This window comes from Neofelis nebulosa, chromosome 1, assembly GCF_028018385.1.
Source record: "Neofelis nebulosa isolate mNeoNeb1 chromosome 1, mNeoNeb1.pri, whole genome shotgun sequence".
Lineage (NCBI taxonomy): Eukaryota > Metazoa > Chordata > Mammalia > Carnivora > Felidae > Neofelis > Neofelis nebulosa.
In genome coordinates, this window is record NC_080782.1 from 82,417,820 (window position 1) to 82,438,082 (window position 20,263).

Genomic DNA, 20,263 nt, shown 5'->3' on the forward strand with positions numbered 1-20,263 from the left:
ACTTTGAAATACATCCTTTATATGGGAAATCACAAATCCTAAGCACATACACACGCACAGCTCCAGGCCTATGCCTTGACGCTGTGAGACTTGGGGCAAAAATACAAACAGAGATCCATGTACCACATACACAAATATTTAAACATCATAAATAAAGAACTATTACGTAGAAAACATTCTATCCTACTTTGACAGAGGTATCATCATAAAAGCCGAGAAGGCCAGGTTTAGATTTAAATTCTCAGATGACTCAGAGCTTCATGTAGCACAAGGAACTGTCCTGTAACTCCTGGGCCCGGAGGCTGTCCTTTCTTCTCACCCTCTGCTCCATCCCACACCTCAAGGAGCTTTACGTATACAAGTAGACATCCGTGCCTACACACCCAACGTCTGCCTCCCCTCCTCCATTCCTCAAAAGCAGTCACCCTTCGGCCACCTGTCAGAACTAAGGACATACACACTAGCAATGCAGTCCACCTTCAGGATGATGGACCCAGGAAAAAGGCCTGCACAGGCCTTGGAAACAGACTGAGTGCACTGCTAAGAGAATTCTGGGGTCCTCGGTTTTGGAACATGGTCACAACACTGTATAACAGAACCTTCTGCTCTGTGTTGATGGAAATGCTCTGTAATATCTGTGCTATTCGACACAGTAGCCACTAGCCACATGTAGCTACTGAGGACCTGAAATGTGGACAGTACACCTGAGGAACTGAATTTTCTTTAATTAATTTAAATATAAATAGCCACATGTGGCTAGTGGCTACCATATTGGATGTGCAGGTCTAGAAGGGGCTACTAGCTGCAGGTGGGCAAATGCGCTTGGCTCCATCATCTCGTGCCATATGTGGGAGCAGGGATGGGGTGCAACTGGAGGAGGGTCAGATGGGGCTCCCTAAAGCTCAAGGGCATGTACTCTTCTTCCCAGGTTTTCATCCTCGACTCTCAAACACAAGAGTTTTTCTTTTTTCTTTTTTTTATTTTTTAATATAATTTATTATCAAGTTAGCTAACATATAGTGTATACAGTGTGCTCTTGGTTTTGGAGGTAGATTCCCGTCATTCATCACTTACATACAACACACAGTGCTCATCCCAACAAGTGCCCTCCTCAATGCCCATCACCCACTTATCCCTCCTTCCTGCCCCCCCCCCCATCAACCCTCAGTTTGTTCTCTGTATTTAAGAGTCTCTTATGGTTTGCTTCCCTCTCTGTTTGGAAGTATTTTTTCAGACACAAGATTTCACTCTGACATTATCATCTCCATCTATATTCCTGCAAATGCCACTATTTCTTACACTCAAGATCGCAGCCATACTTCACTATTCAAGAATCTGAAAAGGGTCACTCTGATCTTATTTCCATATCCTAAGTCTGAGGGAAAAAAGAAACTGTCATGTCTTTTCTCCCAACCTTGACCACTTCTTCAATCCTTATCATGCCTCCAACCCTAATTGCAACACTAGGTGTTAGGAACAAAGACAAACAACGAGGAGGAAGAGAAAGAGAGCAGAGAACATGGGAGGTGGCAGGTGGGAAGTGTGACCATGAGAATTTCAGGTTCGGGAAGTGGAGCAGAACACAAGGAGACCTACATACCCCAAGAGAATCAGGCCCCCCCTCTCCAACAAAAGAAACCGAACTATCATTTTCCCCCAGTTTCCTAGGTATTTCAGGGATATACAAGATTCTTAGACTAAGACTTTTTTTAATCCACTACAATATTAGATTTGAGTCCTGTCTATCTTTCTAACCCTTTCTACTTTTTGTTTGTCACCATAAATAAATTTAAAAAGTTTCTCACAGTCATTGATAATATCAATATTATGAGTATATCTTCCTTAATGTAGCTATATTGTTGTTTCTCTACATTACTGAGTTAAAAATAGCCACTTACACATGATAGAAATGAGGACCATTTATATTTGGTTCCAAGTTTAACATTGGTTGTTATTTGGAGTTTAGTAACTTCACAACAAATGAAATTTCTACAGTCATCTGTGGAGACCTCAACATTTGGACACAAATCTACATAATGAATAATCTGGCATACTGGAAAGAGTACTTGATGAAGAGCTGGGGAACTAACAGAGAAGTCTAAAGTGCTTCTGCTCAATGAAGGGTTTACACTGGTTTAAACCTCTTATCCGTGTTTACCAAATTTGTCTGCTGAAAGGAGTCACCTGTTGGGGATAGTTTCAAAGGCAGTTTTAAATGGCATGACTCCACAGTATTCTCCAAGCACCATGCAGTCCTAATATTGTAGGGTAGATTCTGTGGGCTAAGAAGGGCCTCCAAATGCCTGCAAGACCCAACAAATGCCATTGCAACAGAGCAAACAAATCCCACCTTCTCACATATCCAACAACAAGCTATTTGTAGAAGTAGTTTCTATGGATATTTTTGAGCTGCATCACTTAGGAGTATATGAAATATTGCCAAAGCACACACAGAGGAAGAAAAATCATTTTTTTCAAATAGTAGATAGAAATAAAAACCTTTCAGGGCCCAATGATCAGGTTATGAGGCTCACTGAACTGTGTGAAGATTACTAATAAAATTGACATAACAGGCTTGTGTAAGTAAACATGCTTTTGATATATACAACAAAAACCAATAAACTGTCACCAAGTGGAAAATTCCAAAATATTTTATTAGATGATAGAAAATGTTTAATTTGGAGAGAAAAATAAAATTGTAATTTGACTCTGACAAAAACTTTTCTTCTACTCTCATTTTATTTCTCGAAGTTAAAACCAATCATGTTTTTAAAACTAAAGTTCTAACTGAGGTTCTAGAAAATATCTTCCCAGCCAACTTGACAAAGGACCTTAATTTACATAACAGGGATTACCACTTACCACTCCTCCAAAATACTTTCCTATGTAGAAGTCATCAAGGCTGTGTAGTTCAAGATAGGTGGCTCCTAGTTCTTTAGCAAGTTGGATCCCTTCGGTTGTACTGACACAGCTCCCTCTGTCTGAGGTACACAGTGGGCATGTACACGGTAATTCTTCTGAGAAAATAAATACAAGTAACAAAGAGCTTTGAAATTAAATAGGAAAAAATATACATAGACAATCTAAACATTAAACAACAAAGTAAGAGCTCATATGAGAACCACAGTTCAGGGACAGTTAGTACACCCACCATCTATCCACTAGATTCTGAATAAAAAGCATCAATGTTAATATAAAGCTCCCCAAAGTAAACAAGCTTTAAGTGAAAGAAGAAGAAACCATATTTTAGAAAAGAATTTAAAAATAAGTGAATATACATTACCAAGGCTACTATAGTAATTAAGCCAATCAGCTAGTAATGGAGGACATGTTTCCTTTTATACAATCCTGACATCCTGAGTATCAGTACAAATTTAACAATTTAATTGCCATGGGTTGGGTCTTTGTTCTTTTCTTCTTTCTTTTTTTTTTTTTTTTTCCTTTGGTGATAAACTTGAAATATATTCACCAGGTTGACTAGATCTGAATCTTCAAGGCTACGAAACTGCCACTCTCTTTGGAGATTTCACATAAAGTACATTCTTATTAATCCAAACATCTTAATTATTAGACTCTAAAGTATTCAACTGCAAAGACCACATTCAATCACTTATCTTTCTCTTCAAGATTAAAAAATCATAAACTAAAAGAATAAAAACGTTTTTATTAAAAATGTGAACTATCCCAAGAGTCATGGTTGTACCATGTACAGATCTATGACTGGGAAGGTGGTAGATCAAGCATCTATAAGAATACTTCTTAGTAAAGCTACAAATGTATGTTCATCTGTGAATTCATCAGCTAGCTTTGTTTTGTTTCATGACACATCAGATATGTCACTGTATAAAAGACAGCCAAGTCAAAGGGGATAAATCCATTTCTAGAAATGCATTTTGTTATAGATTAGCTTCCCTAGAGAATCAGACTCTGAGATGGAGACTGGTGTGCAGGAGGTTTATTGGGGAGGGAGGTGCTCTTGGGAGCAAACGGTTTCAGGGGTGAGGGAAATGGGGCTGGGCAGAGAAAAAATTTGAACTGCAATATAGCTACAACAAAGATCTCAGCCGATCCTACTGGGAAGTCTGGAGCTCAGATGGCCCTTTAGAATGAATGGTTCCTCATTTGGGGGAAAGAGAGATCGGCCTTTGTGTCCCTGTATCAAATAAGATAATGAGTAATTAGATGAGGGCTGCCATGGGTGAGGCAGAACCTTGGGTAGGCAGCTTCTACCAGCACAAGGTAATTCCCAGTCCCTAGGAGGAGATTCAGCTGTGAATCAGCAGCCAGCAGTTCAGTACCTGAGGGAGGAAGGATGGTGGCCCTCAAAGGGCATTTGGGCAACTTACCACAGCATACACAGCGAAGTCCTTACCAAGCACCTGCATATAGATAGAGCATGTGTATATACATATGGAGTATATACTCTACGGAGGTTTAGTGCATGTGCCTGCTATGTACGTAAGTATGTAATAATTTCAGCTTCACTGAAAGCATTTTAGAGCTCAGAGACCAGGAATTTGCATCCTCCTTCTGCAGAGGAGGAAAGTGAGGGTCAGGGAAGATGAGTGCCCTGGACAAGTCTCCTGGTGTGTCAGAAATGGAAAACAATGATACAACTGTTACTTGCTCTATCTGGTAAGTAAAGTGAAACAAAAGATAGGATAAAAATTTAGTCTGCGTGAAGAATTACTGAGTAAAGATACAGTGATTTAAAAGTTAAGTGTGGGTTCTCAAAATTAAGCCATGATTTCTGAATTTTTGCTTTTACTTTTAGTAAAAGATCATTTTAGTTCTGGAGCACATAAAGTTTTTATACAGAATGTAGCCTATCTTGAAAAATAACACAATGGTATTTCACATTCTTTACAAAGATTGATAAACAGTGCCTTTGATTTTCTGAAGACAGAAGCCTTCTTATGTCTACAAAGCTCTCCTTATGCTGATGGAATGGGGTGAGTAGGCAGACCATCTTATTAAACTGTATTTCTGAACAAAAATAAAGCCAAGTGCTTCAAGTGGAAAATTAAGTGAATGTAATGTAAAAAATTTTTAACAAGTAATCTTGATTTGAAGGAAAATACAACTAATTTCAGGTTTAACCCAGCTGAGAAAGGTTTTCAGCTGTGTGTAGGCATTACCCTTACTGACACACATGCCTAGAAAACCCCTCTTCACATCTAATCTTCACAATCTCCGTGTGTCACAGAACACCTTTTTGTTCATATGCACCCGGAAGGAAAAAAATGTCTCATCGTTATGTGTTGGATATAGGAGGAAACCCAGTAAAACATTTATGGAACAAATAAACCTATATTAAGCATTTCATTAAGAACGATCAGAGGACCCAAATAATTTTAAATTGTGGTGTATTCTTCAGATCACTCTGTGAGCCTACCTCAGGGTCACAGGGACTCTGTGAATCAGTGTCAGACTTCTCATTAACACTGTAGTCTTTTTTACTTCTCTTACATGATAATCTTTTAAGGTGTTATCAGAAATGTCTATTTTTTAAAGCAAACACAAAGTAACTCTGGAATTCAAATGAACTGCGGCTCTTTCAAAGCAGCAGCTTTCAGAATCTGAAGGGTGATTCTTACAATGTTGCCAGTGCCTGAAAGCTTTAGAAAGAACTTTTAAGAACTCTAGCTTGGCGATGTACTCAGCTCTATCAGAACTTCAAAATGAAAAGCAGACAGGATGCCCATTTGGGGGAGCTCAAGGCTATGAATACCCTGAGGCATGTTCAGAAAAAAAAAAAAAAAACTCTCTTTCAGAGATAGATTCAATATTTAGTAAAAAGCCAAAAATTTTTTCAAAGCCAAATGTGATGAAGACATACATAGATAGTCAAGCTTGTCAAAACATGTGTAACAAAGGAAAATAGTAAGACTGATTGTTTTTGCTGACCTATTTCTGAAAAGAACTCAAGAGAGGAATTACCAGAACACCCAACACAGCTACTTGTATTGCAAGGGACTCGGGGAGGGAAGCAATACAAGTCCTTGGGTTGAATATCAGATTTAGCTTGGTAATTAATTACTTTGCAATCACATGTCTATGTGAAATTAATTTCATCTTAAAACCACTCATTCACTAATTGAACAAATGTTTACTGAACACCTACCATATATCAAACAAGAAATATAAAGATACACAGACAAAAGCTCAGAGTCAACTGGGCCAACAGAGACAGGACTGCACAGAATTATAATATAATAAATATAATAAATACTAAAATAAAGGTGTACAAAATCACCATGGGAACATAAGAGAGGAAATTAACTCTGCCTGAGGGATTGTGGAAGGCTTCACAAAGGAGGCACTGGTTTACTAGACAAGGATGAATTTGCCATACAGATAACAGGAATTGTGCAGAAGGGCACTCCAGTCAGGGGTGGGGAGCATATGCAAGGTCTGGATGTGAGGAAAAAAACACAACATGTTAGCTTCCAGTTTCAAAATGGAAAGCTAAGCTCACATTGCAATTTCCTCTCCCAGAGAAATCACAGAAATAATTAAATAAAGGGGAGGGAGAGGAGAGGGGGAGGGAGCGAAAAAGGAGGGAAGGAACAAAGGGAGGGGTTGGGGAAGGATGAAGGGAGATGTGCATATACAGCCACATTCAAAAATTAAGAGGAGAGAATCTCATCAGCCCAGAAACTGGGAGCACCTGAAAGGCTGAAGGCAGATAGCATACGACCAAAGAGGGAAGCTGATGCTCAGGGGACAGGTGGGAAGTCTTGCACTGGAGAACATTAAGAGTACTCAGTGCTCACTGATGGGGGCACAACAAGGAGGCCCAAGGGCAACTGAGTGGAGATTAGTTGGAGACCTCACTGGAAGCAGCTAGGCTTGCAGATCTCATATGAGCTCTCACTCCTACCCTGACCCCAGAGAGCAACTGGACAGAGGAGGAGAAAGGTGTCAATCCAACAGAGAATCTAAACTGCAAAATGAGGCAAATTAAGAATTATCCAGGGGCGCTTGGGTTGCTCAGGTGGTTGAGCACCCGACTCTTGATTTTCGCTCAGGCCATCATCCCAGGGTCATGGGATCAAGCCCCAAGTCGGACTCCATGCTGAGTATGGAGACTGCTTGTGATTCTCTCTCCCTCTCCCTCTGCCCCTCCCCTGCTCAGGTGTGTGCACACACATATCGGCCCACTCTCAAAGTCAATAAATAAACTTAAAAAAAAAAAACTATCCAAAGTTTAAAAAGCAACCATACCATGAAATAAAATCTCATCAGATGAAAGGACTTAGAATGCCCCCCCCCTCAAAACAAGACTTAATAAAGCAATCAAAACAAAATCTTAAAGTAAGTATAATTAATTGAGAGAGGTTTTCTTCTTAAAGTATTTACATTCTTAACACATGAAAAAGAAATCAACCAATTAGAGATCTTGGATGTGAGAAACTGTTGAAATAAAAAAAAAAAAAAGTAATAATGTAAAAGAGCAGGAGAGACCCAGTAGAAGTAATTTGTGAGGTAGGAAAAAAGACCAAAGAATTCTCCCATAATACAACACAGAGAAATAAAGGGTTAGGAAATACAAAAGAAAGATAAAAGTAACAGAAGAGAGATCCAGAAGTCTCATCATCAGTCTAATAAGAGAACAAAAAGGACAGAGTAAAGAAAACGTAGGGAAGGTGATATCTGAAGAAATCATGAAGTTGAGACTTCCCCAGATCTAAAGAAAGACCTTAAGTTCATCAAGTAGTTCTGTGCAACAGGTACATAAGACACAAAAGATTACACTCTACAAGGCTAAAGAAGCAGTCAGGAGCTATATCATGAACGATCTTGCATTTTAGGTAAGACTTTACAAGAGAAAATTATTGAAGGGAGATACAAATACTGGATGAAAATAATGGAATCAATAGGAACCCATGATTAAAAGAAATACATGGTTCTATCCAATGAAAGGGTCTTGAAGCAATGACACTTAAAGTTATGAGCACCCCTAAAGTCCAGATCTTGGTTTCTAAATATCATTGCTCACCAAATGGAACCCGGGCTCCCTGAAGAAATGACTGATCTCCAGGGCTGGAGCAGGCAGAATAAGGTGAGCCTGGAACATCTTATGTCAGAAAATAAGGAAGGACTCAAACATTAATCAGAACTAGCTTGAAAAGTCTTCCTTCATGCAAATTTGGGGTAATACAAACAACAGAAAGAATAAGAAGAAAAGATTATAAAATATGTAATTTAAAAAACAAAGCCATGAATCATAATGATTCTAAAAAATGTGGGAGCAGGGAGAAGGGAAAGCTCTATTTAGAGAAGAATACCAACTAATAAGTGTAGGAGGAATGACAGAAAATCACTATTTTGCAATCACAATGATCACAACTGAAGGAATTATGCAAAATAATGGGCTCAGATTCTTTAAAAATGTCAATGTTATGAAAGATAAAAAAAAAAAAAGGATGGGGAATTGTTCTGGATTTAAAAAGACTAGACAGACATAACAATTAAATGCAATGAGTAGTCCTTAATGACATTCTGGATTAAAAAAAAAAAACAACCAGCTTTGGAACAACTGGGAAAATGTGAATATGGATTGTATTTAAAATAATAATACAATAGATAATAGTATGTCACATTTCTTGAATGATGGTTGCATTATGGTTGATAGAAGAATGGCACTGTCTTACATAACACATGCTGAATTAATTAGGATTGAAGAAATCCCATAATTTTATAATTTACTCCCAAATGAAAGAGAAAGAGAGAGGATGTGTGTGCATGTGTGTATTTGTAATCTCTGGGATTCACTGTTCTATTCTGGTCAATTTTCTTAGGTTTGAAATTTTGCAAATAAAAGGAAAAAAAGAAGAGAGTTTCTAAGGAACATTAAAGCAATGACTATCATGATCTGACTTGTATTCTAGGATGATTATTCTGAGAGGATTTATTTCAGGAAGAAGCAAGGCAAGAACAGAAGGACCAGAGGCCAATTTACCATAAAGCCGATGAACCCTTATCTTGTGGGTCCCTTCCAAAGCCCTGGGAGAAACCTAAGCAATAGATGGTTAACATCATCATCTGCTTTTGCAAAATTTGCAAAATAAGATATTCTAACTATGCTTGGTTAAGACCACTGTCTCTTTTCCATTCCAACCCCCTTCACCTTCCATCAGGCAGCTCTGAGGTATGACAGACATTTTGGGGATCCTGCTAATGGGACTTGAAATTTAGGTTTAGTGGGATATTATCTGTGGTTTGTAGTCACTTCCTCGTACAGTTAAATGTTTGAGAACTGTCTTGGTACACGAATAGCCTTCCGGAATGCTTCTGTCACCCAATGTGCAGACTTTTTTGGTGTCTTGAAGACAAAGATGCCAAGCTGAAAGAGGAACACAACACAAACTATAATGCCCAGCACCAACAAGATGTGAAGAGCAAAGAAATACGCTGGAAGAAAAACTAATTCTCATATTCTTCTCTACATAGAAAATAACAAAAGCAGTTACCTTAGGAAAAAGTGATCAAAGACTGCACAGCCAAAAAACATAAGGAAAATTAAAGAAATGTCAAGCTGTTAAATAGTAGAAATGTTTTTTAAATGTCTGTGGTATTTGACAGCTTTTTAGATTTGCAACTCATCATGCTTCCTTTTCTCATTCTAAATATTCATGAGTGTGCGTGTGTGTATCTGTAATGTTGTAGTTTTTTTCCCAACAAGGACCTCTAAAATTGTTTAAGTTTCAGGTCCTACAAAATCAGGAACTACCCCTTGAGACCAAATAGAAGGCCACAATGACAGATAATTACATGACTAAGATCTGAAATCCAATGAAGAAAAAGAGAACGCATGGAGTTTGAGGTTTATTTGAAATGTAAAACCAAAAGGGCTTCTTAGTCAACTGGATATGGGAAATGGGAGGAAAGCTGGGTTGGATGATTCTAGTTTGGGTGAATGAATGGATTTGACATCATTCACCAAGGCAGGGAATTCAGCAGAAAGAGGAAGATTCTGTGGAGATACTGGCCAGGAGAGAAACTAGAGCCAGAGAAACAGACTGGGTATTCATCAGTGTCTATACAGGGAAAGGTAAAGCACCAGATTAACAAATTCAAGGTCAGAGTAAACAGCAAGAAGTGAAGCCAAAGGATGAAACCCTGGGAAACAACTAATGCTGTGTTGGTTCAATATGTGTACAGGGGTGGGGGGTGGTGTTGACCACTAAGAAGACAGAGAATTAAAACAACCAAGAAACAAAGAATAGCTTCTTTAATTGAAGGGAGAGATGGGTTTGAATAACTTCAAAGGATGAATTGTTATTAAAATATAAATCAAATTAAAGGGTAAATGTAAATGGATGTCAAATTTGTCAATAAGCATTTAACTGGTAACCATGGGTGAGAACAAACGCAGTATAATTGCGAAAGTCAAAGTCAGACTGTAGTGGACTGAAGAATAAATGGGAAGTCAGGAAGTGGACTCAGGAAGTGTGGATGACGCTTTCAAGAATCGAGGCCTGCAATAAAAAGAAACTTAGGGAAGTAGAGGGGATGTGCGGTCAAGGAAGGGTCAAGCCTACTTTATTTGTGTCTTCTAATGCTAAACATACACCTACCCTACCACTATGACCCCAAATCCTACTCCTAGGAAACTTAAGCATCATTAAAAGGAGAGTGAATAAATAAATCACAGCACATTCACACAACTGAAAATATACACCAAAATAACAAAATATAGTTAAGTGCAACATGGATATATGCCCAGAATATTAAGCTAACTGAAATTAGACACAAGGTACTACATACGGAAGAATTCCTTTTGTATGAAGCTCTAGAATAAGTAGAACTAATCCATACTGTTAGAAGTCAGAATAGCAGTTATCTCCAGGGAGGGGTGCTATTAACTAGGAGGAGGCATAAAAGAGCCCTCCAAAGTGAGGCAAATGTTCTCAATCTTGACCTGTGAGGCGGCTGCATACATATATGTACATGTAGGAAGGCATTAAATTGCACTCTGGGATTAGGGAACTTTACATCCCTACTTTGCTATACCTTAATGAAAAGGAAAAATAATCAATGAATAAAATTTTAAAGCCAGCCTCACTGAGGAAATACCACTAAGATGGAACTAACAAAATACCACCAAATCAAAGTGAATTCCAAGTTGGCCCTAGGAGATCTGACAATGATATGCATAGCAGCGAATGCTGGCACTGGCTGAACCAAAAGAATCCAGCAGCCTTGGAGTCAACGCTTCCTCTCCCTCAGGCGGTGTTGCCAGTGTATTCAGTTTGCTCCTTACTAGCTACCTAAAAACCCTGCACCTAAGCCCAATTCCTTCTGCGGACAATCTATCCTTCCCACTGGATAGACCTTCAGAATGTCAGAAAGAATCTTCCAGGGCTCAGTGCCAGCCTCATACCTTCCCGAATCAAAAGAACACAAGTACTGACTTCCTTCACTACTGTAGAACAATTTAGAAGACAAATCTGTACCCATCAGAATCACAGCAGTAGTCCGTGACACTTTACTTTGATGTCTCACTATCATACCATGTGATGAAGAGATTAACAGCTGGCATTTGAATGCAGTGATTTTATTCCCAAAAAAAGCCCCATATTAATCATGAATAAACTTAGCACTATTTAAAATTAACATGGTACCTGCATTCTCATCATAAAAAAAATTAAATACTTACCATTTTGTCTGGTGCCAACAGCAGCAATGATTACTGGAACTGAATTTAATGCCCTTTTAATCACTGGAATATAATTATCCTTTACTTCGTGGAATGAAAACTTGTCATTTACGTTGTATTTGATCACAATGATGTCAGCACTCCCAATTAGATTTCTAGAGGTATACCAATCACTGTCAAAAATGTCCTAAACCAAAATGCAAAGAGCACTTTTTAGTCTACTTGTCTTCAAATGAATCATGAAATAAAATGTAACACATTAAATTTTTTGCTATAATTTTTGTAATTCATAAAAAGAATTTATTTTTAAATAAGTAACTATCTAAAATTAAAAATGTTTAAAGCCTACCAACTCTTCAATTTTTATGTATTCATTTAGCCTATTCAGCAGTGTAGTTGTTGTACTCTGAGACAGATCTAGGGAATCACTGTCTGTGTGATGAAATACGCAATTTCTTTCAATATGTGCACTTAAAAATAAGCACTTTGTTTTAAAATTATGCCATACTTTTATCACCTAATAAATTTGAAAATGTTAACACTACGGCAGTAGATGGCAGCGCATCAGTATGAGTAAAGAAGCTTCAGAGGATTTTCTGTGACCCAATTAGACACTGCAGGAGTGTTCAAGTGTTTTAAATGGCTATGCATTGTGAATTCTGTGGAGTTCCATGTATTTTATACATATTTTCAAAATTTATACATGCCTTTCAACTTAATCCATCCTTTGGACGGTACAGTATATATATATATAATGTATGTGTGTATATAGGGACGTATGATTTATAAAAAGATACTATGTATTATAAAGTGTCAACATGGTAAGGAATAGATTTTCAATTCCTGTTTTTAGCTTATAGAAATTAAAAATTCAGGATAAACCTTTCAATCTTGAAATTTTTACTTTTGGACTACAGTTAATAATTACCACTATATAGAATCAGGGCCAAAAGTAATTTATTATGAACTCTACTCCTTAAAAGCTTTGATACTTCAAAAGTATTTTTCAAAGGTTTTATGTGAATAGTAGCATAAGAAAAATATGTTTATATATCTTAATACCACAGCTAAGTATGCATTAGTAGCTTTTTTCCTCATATTCTAGTTAACTATTAATCATTATTTGTCCTTTCCTGTGGCCTTTAGTATGTATTTCCAGGATATAATATGGCTAGATTAAGAAAATAGTTAGATGTGGCTAACAGATCCAAAAACTGTTGGGCTATGAAAGTTTGCACTTTAAAATATGAGCCCCAAATAGGGTAATAATGCTGAAATCAATCAGTCAAGATCCATGTGACAGAGCTTTCATCCTATGATGGAAAATTCTGAAGAAGTGTTACACAGCAATGCCCTTTAGAAGAGAGAGCTGCTTCTCACCAGGACCTCCACCATCCCCAGCAAGGCCTCCCCCAATTCCCTGCACCCACCCCAACCCACCTACTTCCTATGAGTACACTCAGAGTAATGAGAACTGCAAAATGTTTGGACATGGATTTTTTGAAATGTTTGGACATGAATTTATTGAAAGTGGGAGCACTGAAAAAGGAAGATTAAAAAAACCAACAAAGAAAAGTAGACAGACTATGGGGACATAAACAGCAAAGGCAAAGTCTTAAGCTTGGAGGAGGGTGGAAGAGGTGGGGAGAAGGGAATTGGGACACAGATCAAGAAAATGTGAAGGCTTCCCAGCAGAGTTCCACACTCATGCTCTTTTCCAAATCCCAAACCACAAACCCATTCAGTTCCAAATGTATCTGCTATAGTATCCAAGTTCAAAGTAAACAAGCATAACAGGGTATATAAGTACAACAAAGAAAGAGAACAAAGTCAGATGAATGGGATTAAAAAAACAAACAAACAACTAGAAATAGGTGGACCAAATGAAACAGCTATTTAACTCTGACAGAACAAATCAAAAGTAACTGCTCTGCATTCCAAATAGTTTAAAATTCCAGAGTTACTGGAGAGGTGTACTAGGAAGAAAAGGAAACATTGAGAGGGAAATGTCAGGAGAAAATGGGTTTTGGCATTATTACCACGGATGTATTGAGGATATAAACACTGTAAGTAATTGTATTTTTAAAACATCAGTTTCAAATCCTGCACAAGAAAAGTGTGCATGTGTTACCTCATTGCTTTTTGTGGAATATTTCTGGTAAACAGGAAAAGATCTAGAAATAAAATAACGTAACCGCACACACAAAAAAAATTGAGAGAGACATCCTAAATAATGAACTACATAAAATGAATATGAAATGCATTAATTTAAAAGTGCCAAATATATATACCGCAAGGATCCAGAGTAAGGCCATGGATCTACAGAAAAAACAAGAGAAGTACAAACTGTCTCATTCCAATTCCAAGGAAATAACACCACATTCCTAGTCAAACTGTGTCAAAGAGAAAATGCTCCCCTGGTTTCTAGAAATATGAAGGAAATCAAATTCTCCCACCCCTTGTAAATCACTTCCAGGATTTCCTCTAGGAGGTTATGCAATGCAAAGCTTGGAGCCACATTGGGAGAATGGAAATCATTTTTTTTAAATAATCTAAATTTTTGCAGCAAAACAACAACTGTATTCTACTTGACTATGGGGCTGCAAAGTACTGTTCTGTACTTTGCACTTAGTACTAAGTACTAATACCACTGCCTCAGTGTGGTGGCAAATTCACTACATTTGTGTGAATCTTGAATGATGTATAGGAAAACTTCTGCTTAGTGTGACACATGGCTATATTGAAGTCATAATAAACACATTATAGGAGCTACCACCTACTGAGTGCCTACTACACGTCAGCTTCTACACTAAGAACTTTACACGTGCTCCCTCATTTACTCTGCAGCACAGCTCTAGGAGGCAGGGATTATTTTCATTGTATACATAGGAAAAATGAGGCTAAGAGAGGATCGCTGACTTAACCAAGGAAAATCTCTAAGTAGCAATGTGGGGATCTGAAAGCAGGTCCTTCTGCTGTCAAAACCTGTGCTCTATCTGCTCTGCTATATTGAATATTATGTTTCAGTACATGTCAAGTATCAGCTGATAAATACAATCCACCTGAATATCTCTGATGGACTTTTACTTACCACCAAAAAAAGAAAAGCACCTTGGAAGAGAAACTCTATAAATATATTCCCTCATGTTTGAAGATCATTATAACCCCCAAAGTGTACCTGGTTACCAACTCAATGCCTTAAACAGGACCAGAGTCTAAACAAACAAAAGGTTAAGATTAGCACAATAAAACGCAACAATCAGTATATGGCAAAAATCTACACTACAGACGCTTATTCTAATCCATTCACTTAGTACAACACATGATCACAAGTACTGTTTTTTGCTAAATTATCAACATAAACAGGAAAGAGCTAACAGCTCAAAGAAAAAACAGGAAACGTAAAACCTAACATCCAAATTCAGCTTATTTTATTTTCCCTACATTTATTTACTCTACTTACTCAACATCTGTTCCACTGACTGTAGTAAAACTAGTAAGTTTTTAGACTGTACTATCTTTCACAATGAAATGACCAAAGTGAAGAAAAAAAAAAGTGTTTCATTTGCTTGCATAGACTCCAGCAAGTTCCTGATCAATGCTTCTTATGACTAGCATCATCACTGTCATAAATGGGAATTCAATACCACCCAGTAATGGAAAAAAACTGTTTTGCATTTATTTTAGCCCATTAATGTAAATATCCTTTAACTGAAAATTTGTTTGGGCTATAGTGATCCTTTCTTGCCATAATTTGCATAAGACATTTTTTAATGTACATTCCATACATTCCTTTAGAAAGGTGTATCAGTTCCCCATAGCACCTGATCTAGCTTTTTAAAATTGCTATTTAAACATACAGTCTCACATAATGAGAATTTGTATCTTCTTTTTCAGACACTCAGCTTTCTTCTGTTATAAAATACAATCTTGAGCTTTAGTTATAATATTATAACTCCAATACCAGTAAAGAATAAGAAATTTCCAAATAAGATTAAATGAAAACATTAAAATTATTACTATTATTGCATACCTCAGTATTACATTATTGTGTACTAAAAATATTTATGTGTCACAGAGTAGATAACTTTCTCCTTTATCAAGTACTCAAGAATCAGACTGAATTTTATCGACTTTATTACAATTTCTTCTAATTATTGCAAATTTTAAAGCTTTCTGAAAATTCCAAGCAGTATTATTATTTCCGATTTATGAGTCACTGAAAATAAATGGCTAATATATCAAGAGTATCTGCATTATTAAAATTAAAAACATGAATTAAAATTTTCAAAAGTGGATAGTGTTGCAAATGAGTGGTTTAAAATTAATTCTCAGTCCCTGTCTCTTCCTCTCCTTTCCAGGGGTCCTATTTCTGAACTGCCCCAATGAAATTTATTTTTGCTTGTGTTGAGCTTTCAGAGGACTTTATTTTTAGAACACTAATATTACACTATCACCAACAGGGTAGGCATGAAAAAACATTGCTCTCTGCGGGTGACACTTGGTGACCCCGTCCCTTGGGGTTGTCACATTCAACTGCCAGCTACCAAGGGACAACCTACAGTCGTGAATTGTAGGAGTAAGGGCTCCAAGTTCCCACTGGGGCTTTTTGCCTTCTGAGAGTGTTCTCTGACCAGGCTGCCCCCCGCCCAGTGAAACAAAGGAAAACGAAGCTTTTCCCAAAAATGTTTTAAAACTCTACCCAGGTGACCCGGACGGTCCACATCCGTGAAAAGGGAAAAAGGGGGAGGAGGAAAACAGATGAAAGAAAAGCTCCGTCAGCCTCGGCACTGAGCAGCGGCCGCCCCTTACCCAGACGGGGCAGTCGTGGACCACCAGCTTGACATTCCCAAACGCGCTGGCCTGATACTCGGTGAACACGGGACGTGCGACCGTACTGGTGGCGTTCAGCAACAAGCTGCTTTCGTCCCCCGAGACCAGCGGGCTTCTCCCCAGGTAAGTGCGGATGAGCCCCGACGGCCGATTGTCCTGGTGAAACGCGTCCCCCTCGTTCCCGAGCGCCACGATGTGAATGGACCTACACGACAGGGAGGGGGTGAGGGGGGAGAAGAGGCGCGTGGTCAGCGCGAGGATCTCTTTAATCAGAACAGGAAGTGCGGGGGGCAGCGCGCGGCGAGGATGAGCGAAAGCCCCTCGCGCTGGGGCGCACGACACGCGTTGGGGTAGAGACAATGGCAGGACCGCGACGCGTACGTACATGATCTCAAATCCAAGGGCAGGGCGGCGACTCGGAGAAAAGCGGCTCCTCGCGGCCTCTCGGGGCCAGGCGGCGGCGTATTCACCCGCAATCAGCTCATCCCCGGCCGCGTCTCCTTCGCGCGCCTCCACCGCGGTGCGGCCGACGCAGAGCGGGCCCGCGCGAGCAAGCGAGCGAGCGACCAGGGGGCCGGAGACGTGCGAGTCGGGCCGTGTGCGCGCTGCCAGCCAGTCAGGAAGTGCCCGGGAACATCCCGAGCGGCCCGCCGCTCCCCGCCTCCCCGGCCGCCGCCGCCGCCGCCGCCGCCGCCAAGAGTGGCCCGGCGCCCGGGCGCTGCAGCCCCCTCTCTGCCGCGCTCCCCGGGCCGGGCAGCTGTCGCCTTCTGCTGCCGCGGCTCCTCCTTCTGGCCGAGAGTGAGTTAGGAGAAAAGCCGGGGCCTCCGCCCCCTCGGCGGGCCGGGCGGGCGGGTGCAGCACGTGCTGGCCTTGGGGGTCGAGCGGACGCGGGGGGCGCGCTCCCCGCCGGGGCCCCGGGCCCAGTCAGCGGCTGCCGGATACAAAGGAGCGGCCCGCGCAAGGGCCCCGCGGAATATAAATTAATAAATACAACGCCCAAGCCGGAGAGCTCCTGATCGCCAATCCGCCTGCAGCAAGTTTGTTCAACTCGAAAGGCTGTAACCAGAGCCAGGGAAAGGGGGGTGGGGCGGTGAGGCCCCCGCTCCCTGAAGGCTGGGGAAAAGGGAGGCTGGGGAAGCTAGGCATTCAAGCCTGCTGGCCGCTCCAGCAGCCCAATTTTTTTCCCCTTTTGGCCTTGACCGAAAGTGTTTTACCACGTCTCCCGCTTTGTCATTTGTCAACATGCACTACAGCTGTTTTCTAAAATCATACTTGGGAGAAAAAAATAAAGGCAACATTCATGCTGGGGCAGAAAGAGTTCTTTGTTCACACAGCAATTAATTTGCTAATATCGCTTTTGAGGGATTATTTACTATTTCAAGCTATATTTGGCATAGTTTACCAAAAACTGCAGCTTTTCTTTTTTTTGAGTGCTGGGGTTCTTATTGTGATAATGTTAAGAAGTTACGTGTGAGGTGTTTAACATACGGATAAGCTAAATGCTAGTTTACTTGGAGATTTTCCAGTACACATTAAGGCTACCTATTTAATAACTCCTTAGACCAACTGAAAAAATAACGATCATGCTAATAATGCAAGGATACTTCAGATTCCTTCATGATAACTCACTGAAGTAAAGGTTATGACTGCCTCTGAAGGGCCTCGAACTATCCCAATGCAAATGAACACCCGAGTCCACTAATACCAAGAAGGGCCAGAGGTTACTGTGGGACTCAGCTTCTCCATAAACATGAAAATTCTCACAAGTGCTCTGTGTTGAAAGAGTTATTTCTCCCTTTCCTTATTTATTCATTTTGCCCTACTTTAAAATATCTTTTCTCAAGAGAGCTATTTTGAGGGTATGAGGTACTGAGGAGGGACTGAGGTACTGAGTAGGGGAGTGAAAAGACTAGGATAAGAGGCCTTTGGAATGTGAACAGCTTTTGATTATGGGCCCTTGTTGCTCAGTTGGAAGCAGTATAATATAGTTTCTCATGCTCATAGGGTATAGCAAGAGGCATTATTCATGTAGTCACTGATTTTTATTTTTACAATTTTTTTTAATGTTTATTCATTTTTGAGAGAGAGAGAGACAGAGAGAGAAAGAGGGAAGCAGAGTGTGAGCAGGGGAGGGGCAGAGAGAGGAAGACAGAATATGAAGCAGGCTCGGGCTCTGAGCTGTCAGCACAGAGCCTGATGAGGGGCCAAACCCATGAACCATAAGATCATGACCTGAGCCGAAGTCAAAACGCTTAGCCGACTGAGCCACCCAGGTGCCCTATCACTGATTTTTTTTTTTTTTTTTAAATCTAGTTTCCCTTGCACTAAGTATAATTTCCCTTAGTCTTTAGAACCTAAACCATCCTGAAATATCTAAGAGTATAGGATCACCTTTTCTCTTGGGTCAATAGAAAATATATTTTGTCAATCCCTTCTGGTAACCACAGGTCAAAAACAAAGACACTAGAATGGATGAATGCAGAAAGAAATTGTGGTATGTACCTGCAATGAAATATTATTTGGGATTAAAAAAGAAGGAAATCCTGTCATCTGTTACAATATGAATGAATCTTGAGGGTGTTGTGCTAAATGAAATAAGCCAGTCACAGAAAGACAACTACTGCATTATTCCGTTTATGTCCGGTACCTAAGGTAGTCAGACTCTTAGAAACAGAAAGTAGAATGGTGGTTACCAGGGGCTGAGGGTAGGAGGAAATAGAGTTGTTCAACAAGGAGGGTTTCAGTTTTGCAAGATGAAAAAAACTCTAGAGATCTAATGCAAACAAGGTGCATATAGTTAACACTACTGTAATGGATACTTTAAAATGGTGAAGATGGTAAATTTCATGTTATATTTTTATGTTTTGTCACAATACAAAAAAGGGGGGTGGGGATTGGGAAATGGCAGGAAGAAGCATGCATTTTCTCCTCCATTATTGAGTATGGGAGCCAGGCCTATGGTAGGTAGCATGGGAGATACAAAGATACATAAGACTCAGGTGTTACCCTTGAGAAACCAAGTCTATAATTAATGGTCGCTACATTGTGAATATTAATGCACCCAATCCTTTGAAAACATACTGGTTGCTTAAATAATTATAATACAAGCTTGTGCATTCAGCAGCAGAGGTAGGTACAAAGTACAAGGTTAAAATTCAGTGAACATTAAGAAGAGACTGTGCTTGTGTGTCACCAGAGAAAAGTTCACAGAGGAAGTAAACAGTGTCTTGGGTCCTAACAGATGAGAAAGAATTGCTAATATGAAGAGGAAAGAGGTGGGAAGGGAGAGAGTTTTAGAAGAAATAGACAGACATCATATGAAAATCACATGCAAAGGTGTAGAGACATGGAAGATCATGGTTTGTTCAGGAAACAGCTGAAATTAACACTGGTGTGCAGATTCCTTTATTACAGCAGACAAAAAAGAGAGTGGTAGAGGCTTTCCAAGAGATTTCAAAAGTCAGACCTGGGAATACTAATTATAGATTAGGGGTCCCTCTGTATATACCAGAGAGCTCAGCTAGATGCTTACCAAACCCATCTTCTTTTCCAGGACCCATAGCTGAACTACATTTTCCAAAGCTTTTACATGTAGATAAGGCCATATCATTAATTCTGGGTAGCAGAATATAATCCCTACTGAGCTGTTAAGAAAAGTGTGCCTTCTCTATTCTCTTTTATCCCTCTCTCTACTAACTGGGTGAAGCCAGGTCAATGTTGAAGCCATTGTTTGAATCTGTTGGTCTGCTGCATGGAGGAAGATTG

General features: G+C 39.6%; 1 protein-coding gene across 3 annotated transcripts in view; it reads right to left on the bottom strand.

Moving 5' to 3' along the window:
• RHOBTB3 (Rho related BTB domain containing 3) overlaps positions 1–16,993 on the bottom strand; it is a 53,138-nt gene extending 36,145 nt beyond the window's left edge. For 2 of the 3 annotated variants that reach the window (XM_058726712.1, XM_058726729.1), the window contains exons 1-4: positions 16,884–16,993; positions 16,478–16,703; positions 11,666–11,852; positions 2,863–3,017 (exon numbers count right to left, since the gene is read on the bottom strand). In XM_058726712.1, coding sequence (XP_058582695.1) covers positions 2,863–3,017; positions 11,666–11,852; positions 16,478–16,703; positions 16,884–16,885 — 570 coding nt within the window. In that variant the 5' untranslated portion in view covers positions 16,886–16,993. The remainder of the gene's footprint in view (positions 1–2,862; positions 3,018–11,665; positions 11,853–16,477; positions 16,704–16,883) is intronic. The other variant, XM_058726720.1, reaches the window with a different exon arrangement.
• Positions 16,994–20,263: the final 3,270 nt, after the last annotated feature.